At 38.7% G+C, this 12,847-nt stretch overlaps 7 protein-coding genes across 7 annotated transcripts; 1 reads left to right on the top strand and 6 right to left on the bottom strand.

The window, feature by feature from the left end:
- Positions 1-5: 5 nt before the first annotated feature.
- LOC108108032 lies at positions 6-1,753 on the bottom strand. Its single transcript, XM_017215904.2, has one exon. The coding sequence runs from the start codon at positions 1,751-1,753 to the stop codon at positions 779-781; it is 975 nt and encodes a 324-aa protein (XP_017071393.1). The 3' UTR covers positions 6-778.
- An 86-nt stretch (positions 1,754-1,839) lies between these two features.
- Positions 1,840-3,288, bottom strand: LOC108108033 (dolichol-phosphate mannose synthase subunit 2). The gene is made up of 2 exons (XM_017215905.2): positions 2,914-3,288; positions 1,840-1,976 (listed from the first exon to the last, which is right to left on the bottom strand). Exons 1-2 carry the CDS (start codon positions 3,020-3,022, stop codon positions 1,840-1,842), a joined length of 246 nt encoding a protein of 81 aa, XP_017071394.1. The 5' UTR covers positions 3,023-3,288.
- A 257-nt stretch (positions 3,289-3,545) lies between these two features.
- Positions 3,546-4,793, top strand: LOC108107606 (phosphatidylinositol N-acetylglucosaminyltransferase subunit C). The gene is made up of 2 exons (XM_017215172.1): positions 3,546-4,135; positions 4,205-4,793. The coding sequence occupies exons 1-2, from the start codon at positions 3,635-3,637 to the stop codon at positions 4,562-4,564; spliced, it is 861 nt and encodes a 286-aa protein (XP_017070661.1). The 5' UTR covers positions 3,546-3,634; the 3' UTR covers positions 4,565-4,793.
- A 1,258-nt stretch (positions 4,794-6,051) lies between these two features.
- On the bottom strand, positions 6,052-6,419 carry LOC108107631 (drosomycin-like). The gene has a single exon (XM_017215201.1). The coding sequence runs from the start codon at positions 6,365-6,367 to the stop codon at positions 6,158-6,160; it is 210 nt and encodes a 69-aa protein (XP_017070690.1). The 5' UTR covers positions 6,368-6,419; the 3' UTR covers positions 6,052-6,157.
- A 988-nt stretch (positions 6,420-7,407) lies between these two features.
- LOC108107510 (drosomycin-like) lies at positions 7,408-7,905 on the bottom strand. Its single transcript, XM_017215052.2, has 2 exons — positions 7,890-7,905; positions 7,408-7,794 (listed from the first exon to the last, which is right to left on the bottom strand). The coding sequence occupies exons 1-2, from the start codon at positions 7,903-7,905 to the stop codon at positions 7,514-7,516; spliced, it is 297 nt and encodes a 98-aa protein (XP_017070541.1). The 3' UTR covers positions 7,408-7,513.
- Positions 7,906-8,232: 327 nt separating this feature from the next.
- On the bottom strand, positions 8,233-8,711 carry LOC108108067 (drosomycin-like). The gene has a single exon (XM_017215944.1). The coding sequence runs from the start codon at positions 8,493-8,495 to the stop codon at positions 8,280-8,282; it is 216 nt and encodes a 71-aa protein (XP_017071433.1). The 5' UTR covers positions 8,496-8,711; the 3' UTR covers positions 8,233-8,279.
- A 215-nt stretch (positions 8,712-8,926) lies between these two features.
- On the bottom strand, positions 8,927-12,442 carry LOC108108066 (zinc/cadmium resistance protein). The gene is made up of 6 exons (XM_017215943.1): positions 12,256-12,442; positions 12,066-12,190; positions 11,061-11,158; positions 10,486-11,002; positions 10,188-10,422; positions 8,927-10,122 (listed from the first exon to the last, which is right to left on the bottom strand). Exons 1-6 carry the CDS (start codon positions 12,430-12,432, stop codon positions 9,925-9,927), a joined length of 1,350 nt encoding a protein of 449 aa, XP_017071432.1. The 5' UTR covers positions 12,433-12,442; the 3' UTR covers positions 8,927-9,924.
- Between the last annotated feature and the right edge of the window lie 405 nt (positions 12,443-12,847).

Here is a 12,847-nt window from a genome sequence, read left to right as displayed (position 1 = left end):
TTAGCTTGCGGTTAAATGTTTGTTTATTCGTATGTGTGTTTTGTTTCGCACAAGAAAAAATAGAATTCTATTAGGTCATAGTCTTAAAGCTAGGTTTAAATTTGGTAATTATACACTACGCGGTATTTACAAGGTGCATATATAAATATCCATTATATAGTACAATAACTTTTCGACTCCATAAAAACGCCCCACACCAAATGCCTCGTTGGGGTTTTGCAAAATTCCATGACGTAATAGTAAACAATACAATTATAATAGTTAGCACAGCTAAATATGAATTCCTGAACCGAGTTTCTTCATTTTACAATCTGGTTACAAGAGAATTCTCCACAAGAGAGACCATGTCACCCATAATAACTATCTTAATACGAAATAAAGACTAATTAATGAAGTTGCAATTTAGGGCGGGTCGATTTGAATTTATGGGAGAAGCTAGTTACTGTTTTTAAATATACCTTTGACATTTTTTGTTGGGCAAAAATAATGTTTCAAAACAATACTGAAATTTTCTTTGGACTTTGCGGCGGCTAAAATTTAATTTAGTTCTAAAATTTTTCTTCTAAAACCGGTTAAAATAGTCCAACAGATTGATATAGACGATATTTTTTGTCAATTAAAAAACGAACCACCCTAAGATTTACTTACAGCTACATCTTCTTAAACTTCAATAGGGTTTTTAGCCACGGTTCAGGGAAGTAATTTAAACAATTTTGAACCGTTAAATATCCTACTACTAGACAATATTCCTTTATTGTACACTGTTTCCGAGGAAAATTTATTGCTCCATGGGACAAGCCGTGTGCATTACGTTGTTATTGCTCGGACCCACGTAAAGCATACCGAATCGCTTTTGCTGCGGTGGACAAACGACTGGAGCAGGAACTGGAACCTCACAGCGCTCCTCGAAGTAGTGGACGATGCGCTGGAGGACAAATTTGAAGATCTTCTCCTTGGCAATCTCACCATTGAGGAATGTAATGTCCTTGCAGTCACGATATTCACTGAAGTTCTTCTCGTAATGTGGCCAAACACAGAGCTCAAAGTATCCCGTGACATCCGGAGGGTCGTAGGTTCGCTTGCTGCGTCGCGCGAAGCATTTTTCGTAGGGTAGGTGAAAGTGGTACTTGAGGTTACAAAGGGCCAGCAGCTCTGGCTGGTTGAATATCATGAATCCCTCGACCAGAAGGAAGTTGATCTTCTTGTCCCTCAGCTGGGCGGCAATTTGGGCATTGATTCGCATGATGTGCTGCTGCTGCTGTTGAATTTGGTGCTGATGGTGTTGCTGCTGGGAATGATGATGGTGATTATGTCGATGTTGCTGTTGGGGTACATATTGATAGGCTCCGCCGTTCGCCTGTTTGTAGTAGTTCGCATTGTAGTGGTACTGCTGCTGAAACTGCAGTGCATAGTGCTCAAAGTTGGCATAGGTTACCAACTGCTCAGGTGGCTCTGGGGCCACATGGCGCCCTTTGATGATGTGCGCAATATCGTTTAGCATCTTAGCCATATCCAGCGAAGTAATGAGTTCGAAATTAATGGCATTTAACGCCTCATTTCGTTGGTGACGCTTGTCCTCCACGGGTAAAAAGTAGTCATCCTGCGAGATCAGACGCACTTCGCCAATGGTGTACGGGGAGTTCCATAGCGGAGCTCCACTTAAACCCTTGAAGTAATCATGTAAACTGTGGGCTAAGGTCGTCTTGCCACCACAGGTGACACCCGAGATTCCAATGACCAACCACTGCGGCATGTTGACGTCGACTGGTTGTCGATCTTCCTTGTTTTGTCAGCAGAATCGTATGTTCGCACAGGGACTGATAACCCCTGGATAACCTCTTAGTCGCGTTTCACCCTCAGGCTCCAGATATGATAGAAGGAGAACGCGGCGATGCCGCCGAGGAAGATTACCCCGAACACAGTGGGTACTATGAAAGCGTATTTTAGCGGTGGAAAGAACAGCCGAATGGGATTACCTGTAAGACAGGAAAGGAAGAGTCAGTGAGGAATCGGCAAAGGATCTGTCGATTATTATTAATGAATTCGCAATTTGATCACTATGCTTTTCATTGACGTTTATAATCCATTTATATAGAACGGATTTAAGATTAGATTTGATATTTTTAGGCCTGTGTTAATGCAACAAATTAGATTGGTCACGATATCAAATTTCAGCAATTGTTTAGGTGAAAAATGTATACCTGGTTAGCGTAAAGCCTATTACCCAGGTAGGGCAAAACCAAAATCTATGAAACTGCAAACACAGCTAACTAGCTACAGTATATGACTGTAACGTCAACTTAAAACGGAAATTGTGTGATTTCAATGACAAATCGTTAAATAAATTCTCATTTTCATTGTTGATATTAAATCTCAAAGTAAATCAATTTTGAATGAAAACAACGTTTGCCATGTAAGTAAACCACAAGTGTGATTATATCAAATTCCAAAGTAAATTTGATTTTTTAAAGAACATTTTAAGGATAAACCCTTCGTGTAGATATATTGCAAAAAAACTTTAAAAATAAAATGGAAAAACATATTAAATATAATAAAACAATGGTGAAAATTAAATTTATAAAGGGTTTATATTTTAAAACCCAAGTTTTGGTTTTAAGCAACTGCGCATATAACCGGTGACTACTGTACTCCGCATCACTATTTGTGGGTGACCTTGACCCGAGCTTAGAGCCTCGTAAAGCGCATTCCAGGTAACCCCGGTTTCGGATGGAGACCTCTGTGGATCGGATGGTTTCCGCCCTCTTAGACCCTATTATATACGTAATGTGTACCTATATCGTGACCAATTTACGACGCGGCGTCACTTTAATTACTGCACAAAAGCGGCGCGAGATTATTCAATAAAACTTATAACCGAGAGAAAAACGGCCGACTTGTCTACGGCAAACTCACCTTCATCGATGAGCATAAACGGAAGGACGGCCACCCAGAAGAAGTAATAGAAGAAAACGGCGATTGCGGCTATCAAAATGATTTTTCCGAGTTGCGCATTCGAAGCCATAAATAGCTGATATTCTCGGAAATTCAGGGGTCTGTCGGGCGAAAAAACACGCGACCGGTAATTTCTGCGGAAGACTGCTCATGGGGCGTTCTCCCCGGGTGGACTGCTCCTCTGACCCGTAAAGCTTGTCTTTCTGGACAAATTACTAAATAATCCCAGTTCTCTTTTGAGATCCGTCGTGGAATTGTAAACAAAACAAACAAGTGCTCCAAAAATTGTCCGAATTCAAGGTGTAGAGCTGGGCTAACCACTGGCGATATAATCGATAAGTCGATTATTTAGTTTTAGTTTCGATAGTATAGTACCACAGACTTAATCTCCTTCGATCGATTTGTTTAGCATAGGTATTTTAAAGTAGCCTTTAAAAAAAATAAAATAGAAATATTAATGTCTTTAATAAATATGAATGGATATAACAACAATCGATGTTCTCACAGCTGTTCATATTAAAAATAATAACTGTTATCGATAGCAGAAGATAACAGAAATATACTACAAAATACTATTCAGATTTTTTTAAAAGTGGCCATTTCTGTGTTACTAACACATACCATTCATAAAAATACTAAACTACGCTATTTTGTAAACAAATAATTTTTAAATGATTTAAAAATGGTAAAGAAGGCGCAAATCAAGCGGCAGCCGTGGGTTAAGAACCTGTATTCGAACCGAGAATATCCAGACAATTACACGGACGCCAGCTTTTTAAAAGATCTCCGCACGAACCTGCATGTACGAATATACACGTTCAGTGAAGCAATTTCCGGCATAACGGTACTAAATAATCAGATATCCTGTATCACTGGCTTCCTGATACTATACCAACTGATGCTCAGCGACTGTGTGTCACCCACTACGATCCTAGTGCCCAGTTGCGGGGTCACTGGTCTTGGATATCTGTGCTACAGAGGAAGGAGCATCAGCTGGGCGCTGCTAAGAGAGGATTCCAAAACCCTCGTCACTGTGGTCCTATTCGGTTACCTGTTCTCACCGATGCTACACACTCTTACTCAGGCCATCAGCACGGACACTATATACACGATGACCTTCTTTGTCCTGTTGGGAAATCTTATCTTTGGGCACTATGGCCTGGATGTGGCCATGGTCTCCAAGGTAGTGATTATATCCATCATCACATTATGCACATTACTAATATTTTTATCCACTTCTATGTGATCCCAGGCCATATCTCTGAATGCTGCCATATTTGGAGCCATTTGCCTGGCCTCCCGCCTTCCGACTTCGTACCATGCATTCGTGCTCCTCGTCGAGGCCGCCGTCTTCTTTGTACTGTACCCCATTATGACGGAGGCAAGCTGGCATGCTGTATTCATGGTGCCCATCTTCGCAATATGCTGTCTAGCCCTGTACTGGATATCGCGGCCTGTACTTTATCTCTACGCCTCCACCACTGTCTTCATCAACTTTGTCTGCCCGTTAATATTCGTGTGGCAGCAGCAGTACAAGTTCAACATTCACGGACCCTGGGACGAGGCTATCGTGGAGGAGAACACCGAACAGAATCTGGACGATAACTTATAGCGACAGCTCCGCTTCTCAGATCAGCTGCTGCCACGACCAGGGGGCGGCGATATCGGGGAGCATTCCATAACCAATCACTAAGCCATTGCACGCTTTTTTGTATAACTCTGTAAATGTCTTTCTCTTCTTTGGAATCATTCCAAGCTATTTTCAATGTTGATTTTTTTTAATCTGTTATGTCTTTCTAGCTTTACATTATGTGTTTAATAAATTATATATATGAATATGAGTCGTTTAATAAGAGGAAATTTATTCATATGTCTTGAAAGATTTATATGTTAATCCCACTCCCACCTTATAAAGCATTTCAAGCCTATTTAATTAATAGGCAAGTCGATACACCTCGAGCTGTTATAGCAATTGATTCCGGTTTTTATAGATTTATGTTATTTTACATTTACGTTTGATTATCATTTTTCAAACGAACTAATGAAATTTCATAACCTTTAACTGACTTGTTATTAAAATGTTTAATGCAATTCCGTTGTGGTAAAAACTTGTTCATTTAAAAAAATACAATAATTTAGAACTAGTAATAGCGTGTTATTTCCCATTTATGTAAGCCCTTATTTATGACAATAATGTACTAAATTTTGGCTATAATTAATAGGAAATATTAAAAAGATGTTAAAACAAAAACCTACATAACAAAAATATATCAATTTCAACAGTTTAAACCATATTGTTATACTATCACTGGGAATAATCATCTTAAAATAACTGGCGATCAATCCAATTAGGTAATTAAAACTAAGAAAAATGATTGATTGATTAGCTAACCAAAGAAATGGGGCTAATAATTGCCAAGTAATAGTTTCGAAAGAATTTGAGCAGGGATTTCTCCAAAGGTACTACAAGGTAATTAACTTTAATGTTTGATACGGTTAAAAATAAATCAGGTTGCGGTTGAAACTGGTTTCGTAGATAACAATTAAACTTTGAGAATCGCACACAATGTAGTTTTTCGACCTAACGTAATGCAAATATATGCAATTTTTTAATAAGTAGTAATATATTAAATATGGATGACTGACATTATTATTAAAGGGTTTTCCAGTAAACCAATGAATCACAGTTCAAACTATCGTTGTATATATCGTTTTTCCGGCACAGCAGTTGTATACCAAATTATAATTATTTTATAATCTTTCAAACTACCCCAACAAATTCTAAAGTGTGCCGTATCACAGTTAACGATTCCAGAGAAAGACATCATATCATTCGCCAATAGGGTCTGTATTATGAAGCGTACGATTATCTGCAATTTGTTTTGCTTTGTGTATATTGCATTGTCGAGGCTTATCAATCAAACACCTTTAAACCTGATATATGAAAATCGATCAAATTCGATTATATACTCAATTAGCCGAAGATTAAATGTAAGGTCGCAGTTAATTTTAATGCTTTTAGTGCTTTGCACCTTTAAACTCCCGAATTAATGAGTTTGATTTAAAATTGTGAGAAAGTCCAGAATAATAACAGTGAAGTTTCGTTGCAATAATATATGTATGTATTTGTAGTTCTTAACCAATTCTACAATTGCATTATAGTAGTTTTAATGCGATTTGGAGCAACGAGTTTCGGGAATGCGTTTTAACATCCTTCACACCAGCATTTCAGACTGGGACTGCAGTGACCACTGACTCGTCCCTCCTCTTTGCAAATACGACGGCAAGTCTCGTTATCCCAGACGGCACAAGGACCTCCGTACTTCCCAGATAGACAGTCGGCCTCGGCTTCCTTGGCGCCCAGGATGAAAACGGTCATCAGGGCCAGGAAAAAGTACAGGAACTTAATCTTCATCTTGTCGATTTTCAGAGATATTTAAATAAATTTAAATAAAGTACTGATGAGTTCAGATCCCCATAGGGCGCTTATATAGGGTCGTGATCTCTCTGCCAGCGTCCACGTCGAGTTGTCAAAAATGATTAGATAATAAGTTGAGTATATTTGCTAGAGACTGCCTATTTTACAGCATGAATAAATCCCTAATAAAACAAAAGAGAACAGTTTGTAATCTATAAAACAACTTGGTCATTGTTAAAGTATAAAATCTAAATCTAAATAAAAAATAAGACTTTGTTAGAGAACCTCAATGCCTGTGCACAGTCCGGTTTTAGCTTATGGAGACATTGCTCATAAATTTTCTATTGACAATATTGGACAGTTTTATGAAGAAGTTTGCATTCGATCAGAACATAAATAAACAATAACTTTTAATACACCTAGAAAATATTAGGATTTTTATTTTACTTTACTATTAACACATAGTTAGCATTGACTATTGATATTGTTATTTTATTGGCCAATTTGATTAATATTTTTATGTGTATATGGGAAATAGTGAGTATATGAGAACTAGAAACTTGTTAAAATGGGTTAATTAATGAATCAGGTAGTCGTACGACCGTGGGGTAATCTAATGAAAACTAGTCTCAAAAACCCAACTTTATTGATTCGAATATCAACGAATGTAGAATAATCAGTATTACATTTTTTTTAATAAAATGTAAATTTGTATTTTTCAACGCTTGACATAGAATACGGATATTAATTGCTCATGAGGGGTGTAAGTACAAAAAAAAATAATATGTTTAATTTTAATGGGCTTCTTTTCATAAAACCATTATTAACTGTCGGTCAATTTTTAAAATAGCTCTATATAACTATTACCAACTTCCTAGATTTTATAGATTGAGATGCAGAGGTATTAGCTATCCTACGGAAAGATGGACATGGCAAGGAATCTTTTTCAAAATACGCATTCTGCTACGTATTGCACTTTAAGATGAAACAGAATAAGACAAAAGGACTTTAAAATACTAGTTAAAAGATATAGGCTATTCCTTGATATATATATTTTTTATTTATTTGAAAGTGCGATACAAAATGTATAAAGTACACATGATGAATGTCAAGTTATAAAAGCACTTTCAGAGGGGAGCTGTCTTAGCATCCTTCGCACCAACACTTCAGGCTAGCACTGCAATGTCCGCTGACTCTTCCTTCTTCCCTGCAGATACGTCGACACTGCTCTCCATCCCAAGCCCAGCATGGACCACTGAATACTCCAGATGCACAATCATAGGCATCGGCCGTAGTGGCAACCATGAGAACGATGGCAAAAAGAACGATTATATAAGACAGTACGAATTTGAACTGCTTCGCCATTTTTAGTAACACTTTCTGGTTAGATTGTTTACTTAAAAGTTTCTTCAACGTACATGGCGCTTATATAGGCCCAGAATCTCTCTGCTAAGAAAATGTTAATTAGTGCAATTTACCTTTTGCTTAAGCAGGTGGATGGATGCATTGTTCGACGAACATGTTAGCTTCCACATTTTGTGCCCGGAGTTTTCTTCGACAGAGATAGAAAGTTATTTTATCTTGGCATTGTTCGTTCGAACAAGTTTGAAAGTAGATGGCAATGATCTCACGAACATTCATTTAAAAAAAGCATACTCTCGGGGTTTTTAAATTTAAAGATTTAATAAAAAAAATTTGTAAAATAGTTGTTTTTTAAAGATATTGTTGTCAAATGGTTAACAAGATAACAAGGGTACATCAAAAAATTTTAAAAAGAGAAATTTTTAGTAAGCGCTTTGTCTAAAAATTAGTCTCGATAATCGTATTTCAGTAATAATAAATTGTTTTGTGGTGTTGTGCTATATATTTTATTTGATATTTATATGTGTGCACAATTCAAAGACTTGCTTCAGCATTCTTCGCACCAGCACATCAACCCGGCACTGCAATGTCCACTGACGCGTCCTTCTTCCTTGCACAGGCGTCTACACTGCTCTCCATCCCAAGCGAAACAGGGGCCACTAAATTTTCCAGAAGGGCAATCGGTGGCATCTGCCATGTTGGCGGCCAGGACAAAAATTGTCATTACAGCCATGAATACAAAAAAGAATTTCATCTGCACCATTGTAAGCGATATTCTTGTGCTTTACTTGAGTTACCGACAACGTTTGGTCTCGACAATTTATAACAAGGTTTATATAGGGTCTACACCCCATTGTCTTTATAGTAATCTCCTGAAATATATTGTTGACTCCATCAGTGTTCCAACATCCTTTGTGTTTGTATTTGCGACTACCTTCTAGGTAAGATAAGTAACTTTGTTTATGTAAAAAATAAAGAAAAATTTACATTTGTTCATAGTCACTGCAAGATTGTAGTGTTTTCTTTGCCACCTCAGAAAAAGTTTATGAATTGAGATTACCAGTTAATAGATATGACGTATGGTATTGTCATATTTACTAGTTTAGGGGAGTTTGGAATTGATATATACCTTCAACATATGTTTAAATACATGTTGACAGCTTATAACCCTCAAAACACATATAGCAAACTAACTTGGGCTGATTATGTTTGGCGTTTATTTACAAACATATACAGGTGAAAATTAATGCAGATCATAAAATAATACATGATGTTTGCATTAAATGTATAGTCATTATAAAGTTCGATACGATTAAAATTAAATAGAAACTAGATTATCGGTTGTGGTAAAAACACTTCTTTTTACAGATAGCATTACAACTACTAAGATTAAGGGACTATGCCTAACCATACACAAACACAAATGCGTATATACCTATGTATTTTGTAAACTGTCTTTAGTCATTTGCTAATCCGTAGGTAACTATTGAATACAATAATTTATTTCACGCATGTATAAACTTTCTCAAAATGTAAAAAACGTAGTACATATGTATTCTCTGTTGGTTGGGCTCACTTATCGACTTAAACTAATGCAATTAACTACAATCGAATAGGTTTAACATACTATATAGTATATGAATGACATCCTTATTAACTGCATGTTCCTTTAAACTTTGTGTCCTTTGCACTAATATATAATTGTGTTTTTTTCTTTTTTGATTTTACTTTAATTAAACTAACTCAGTGGGCAGCCCACTGCTCTCATCCCACTATCATTTATGCCTAAATTCCTCTAAGAACAAATAATGATACAAACACTAAAAACACGAACGCTGCACCATGGCAGACCAGTCTCCATTGCAGCGGTTTGCACAATTAATGTTAAACTAGGCTTCTAATTAGAGGGCCACCTCATCGCCATTTCTGGTGGTTAGGGGTGACACCTGCTCCTGATACTGCTGTTCGGCCTGCAACTGAAGCTCCCGTCGCCGCTGGGCAGTCACCGACAGGCCGAGATTGCCATCCACCTGTGCGCTGGAAGCCACTTGGTTGTTGGCGCTTGGCTCGTACATTATATCACTTATTGATGTTGTTGCTGCTGCTGTTGTGGCGGCTGTTGTTGTTGCGGTTGCGGTTTCCGTTTTGGTCGTGGCAAAGTGTACATGTTGTTGCGCCTGTTGTGGCTGTCGTCAGACCAAATCGCTCTTCGGCGTTGATGTCGCTCCTATCGCTGCCATAGGCGCTCCTGCGCTAATACCGCCAGGGGCTCCCTGATTGGCGCTGGACGTTGTGTCCAGAAGGGAACCCGCCTCCAAATCGCCAGCCTGACGAGCGGCATTGCGCTGGCGACACAAGTACGGAGAGTTGGTGGGTGAAGGTAGTTGGTTCTGTAATTTAAGTTCATATTTCATTACACAATTATCCTTTTCAGGCATCGACAATTTTAACTCACCAATTTGTTGTTGTTTTGGCAGCAGGTGGCCTTGACACATCCCTCATCCGTGGTGGGACAGTCCAGGGCGCAGCAGTCGGAGCCACTCATGTTAATGCTGGAGGTACCATCGGACATATTGCAGCCTTCGATCTCGCTGAACTCTGGCTGGATGGTGGTTGAGTGGATACCTTCGTTGTGGAAGAACTCTTTCACCTTTTCGGCAATCTTCATGTATTCCGACAGATTGCGGCACCTAAAAGGATAATAGCATACGGATTAGATGGTAAAACATTCCGAAAGAAAGGTAAAGCCTTACCTTATATGAGCAGAGGCAATGATGCGGTCGCCGGCCAGCTGCCAGACATGGAACTCGTGCACAGCAAGCACTCCATCAACTTTCTCAAGAAGCCTTTTCTGGATGGCGTCCACTTGAATGTGCGTAGGCACCGTTTGGAGCAAGATCAGAGCAGACTCGCGGAGCAATGGCCAAACTGAGTGCAAGATCAGCACCACCAAAACGATGGACAGAGCGGGATCCATATAGTAGCGATACTTCCACTCTGTTTTCCACACAACCACAGCACTAATGACTACAATGATGCTGCCGAGGGCATCGCTCAAAACGTGCAGAAAGGCACCGCGCATGTTCATCGAGCCGGGATCGTGGCTGTGTCCGTGGCTAGATTTCTTCACCGGTGGCTTCTCCTTCTGCTTCTCGTAGGCAAAGTCGTTTTGCTCATCCTCGCCCTCATCCATGTTGGCCAACTCTGTGAGGCGGCTGTGGTTGCGTGTAAGTCCGCCGCCATGTGAGTGTCCATGGTGACCGCCGTGCTCTGTAGTAAAGTATTAGTTATAGGAGGGTATCTTTGTAATTTTAATGGTTGTTCTTACCGTAGAGCAGACACAGTCCAATCAAATTCACTACCAGACCCAAAGCTCCCACGATTACCAACAGCTCGGGCTCGTGAATAGGTTCCTCCTCGATGAACCTGTAACATTATCATTATCAGTCAATTATTTTCATGAGTTTTCTATTCAATTTTTTATAAAGTCAGTAAGCGCTTTCGCTATCAATAATCAAAATTATCAGCTAGACTTTTAAAGGCCGTTTACTTTAGATCAGATGATTAAATTGTTTAATCTTGTTTGATTATTTTTCTGGCAGTGTAGCTGTCGTCTCCAGGGTATCAGTAGTTGTTGGCAACAGCTTCACCTCGTAAAGCTTTCAATAAATATGCGCAAATTGCGTTCGGAATGTAAATTAATAAAGTGGTATAATTCACAAAACCCAAAGCACATATATAGACGGTAAGGTGGCAGTAAAATCCGAACAACAAATTTACTCACAGACGGAATCGACTGAGGCAAGAAAATTTAAACAAATCACGTTAGCACTTGTCGATGTCAAGGGGAGCTTATTGGCCGTAATAAGGCTTATTGCTCACAGAACTCAGAGCAACTGGGTTTGGGTGCAGATCGTTGATCCGTAATTAGTCTCATTATAAATCAAAGAAAAATCTGTTTTGATATTGACGATGAATTACAAGAATGCAAATTGTAAAACTCAAGTTTTTACTATTTTTGATTTTAAAAGTCTTAAAACGTAGTAAAAATTTGTTTTGGAAATTTGAGCTTTTTGAGATAAGTTTTGTTTGTTTGATTCGTTTGCAAAGCAAAGAAGAACCGTTTTGGAATTTTTTATTTTTTATCAAAATGAACAAACAAAACCGATTGGCAAAAGTAAGCTGAAGCCATCATTTAAGACTTTCTGGGTTTGTTTGTGTTTTTATTTAGATGAAGCCGATGCTGACACAGAATAAACGATGGCTTTAGAAGATTTTTTTGAATTAAACAAGAAAAGCTGAAAATTGTTCCTACATTTGATTGGTCACTCACCTTTTGCAGGCCTCGATGGTGATGCTGAAGCAGAGGGCCACCAGGAAAACGGCGTTGACCAAAGCACCCAAAACCTCAGCCCTGGCCCAGCCGAAGGTGTTCTTAGACCACTTTTTCGGTGACATCTGTCAAGATAGGGAGTTGCGTGAGTGATTTAAGTTATGTTTTGAGTTAGACGACAGGGACTTACCTTGACGGACAGAAAAGATATGACCAGGGCGGCAATGTCGCCCAACATGTGGAAACTATCGGCCACCAAAGCCATCGAATTGGTCACATAGCCCACTATGATCTCCACAAAGAAGAAGAACGCCGTAAGCCACATCATCGAAAGCAGTCGGCATTTTTTGCCCGAGTACTTGGCCATTTTGGAGAAGCTGCAGGAAAAACAAACAAAGGATGAATTATGGTATAATAAACTAGGAAGTTATAGAATTTTATATTACAAATATTGAGTCATGGTAACCGTTGTCCATGAAAAGTGTTTCCCCACATTTTATTTACCAAAGAAAGCCCAAATTGGACTTGAAGAAGCATGGGTGTTTTTTTATTGCCCCGACCCATAAATATTCCCTCAATATGGCTTTCGAAATATCAATCAGTTGGCTTCCAGTTCATTCAACCGCTTTTTTATGCAGTCAACAAATCGCCTGCAATGTGCCAAGCTCTGAAATTGTTATTGCACTAAAAACAAAAAACAAAAAACACTGAGACACGCACGCCCAAACAAATTACCAACAAATTGAGTTTTTCAATTGTTTTCCATTGTTGCTGCTCGAACA

The sequence above is a fragment of the Drosophila eugracilis genome, unplaced genomic scaffold (genome assembly GCF_018153835.1).
Source record: "Drosophila eugracilis isolate 14026-0451.02 unplaced genomic scaffold, ASM1815383v1 contig_2088, whole genome shotgun sequence".
Lineage (NCBI taxonomy): Eukaryota > Metazoa > Arthropoda > Insecta > Diptera > Drosophilidae > Drosophila > Drosophila eugracilis.
The sequence above is the reverse complement of the archived record's forward strand: the minus strand, read 5'-3'. Positions and strand labels throughout refer to the sequence as shown.

Coding starts and splice junctions, on each gene's coding strand:
- LOC108107631 (XM_017215201.1), bottom strand. CDS start 6,367: ATGAAGATTAAGTTCCTGTACTTTTTCCTGGCCCTGATGACCGTTTTC.
- LOC108107606 (XM_017215172.1), top strand. CDS start 3,635: ATGGTAAAGAAGGCGCAAATCAAGCGGCAGCCGTGGGTTAAGAACCTG. Junction 4,136..4,204: donor ATGTGGCCATGGTCTCCAAG/GTAGTGATTATA, acceptor ATGTGATCCCAG/GCCATATCTCTGAATGCTGC.
- LOC108108032 (XM_017215904.2), bottom strand. CDS start 1,753: ATGCCGCAGTGGTTGGTCATTGGAATCTCGGGTGTCACCTGTGGTGGC.
- LOC108108067 (XM_017215944.1), bottom strand. CDS start 8,495: ATGGTGCAGATGAAATTCTTTTTTGTATTCATGGCTGTAATGACAATT.
- LOC108108033 (XM_017215905.2), bottom strand. CDS start 3,022: ATGGCTTCGAATGCGCAACTCGGAAAAATCATTTTGATAGCCGCAATC. Junction 1,977..2,913: donor GTTTATGCTCATCGATGAAG/GTGAGTTTGCCG, acceptor CCTGTCTTACAG/GTAATCCCATTCGGCTGTTC.
- LOC108108066 (XM_017215943.1), bottom strand. CDS start 12,432: ATGGCCAAGTACTCGGGCAAAAAATGCCGACTGCTTTCGATGATGTGG. Junction 11,159..12,065: donor ACCATCGAGGCCTGCAAAAG/GTGAGTGACCAA, acceptor ATAATGTTACAG/GTTCATCGAGGAGGAACCTA. Junction 11,003..11,060: donor TGGACTGTGTCTGCTCTACG/GTAAGAACAACC, acceptor ACTTTACTACAG/AGCACGGCGGTCACCATGGA.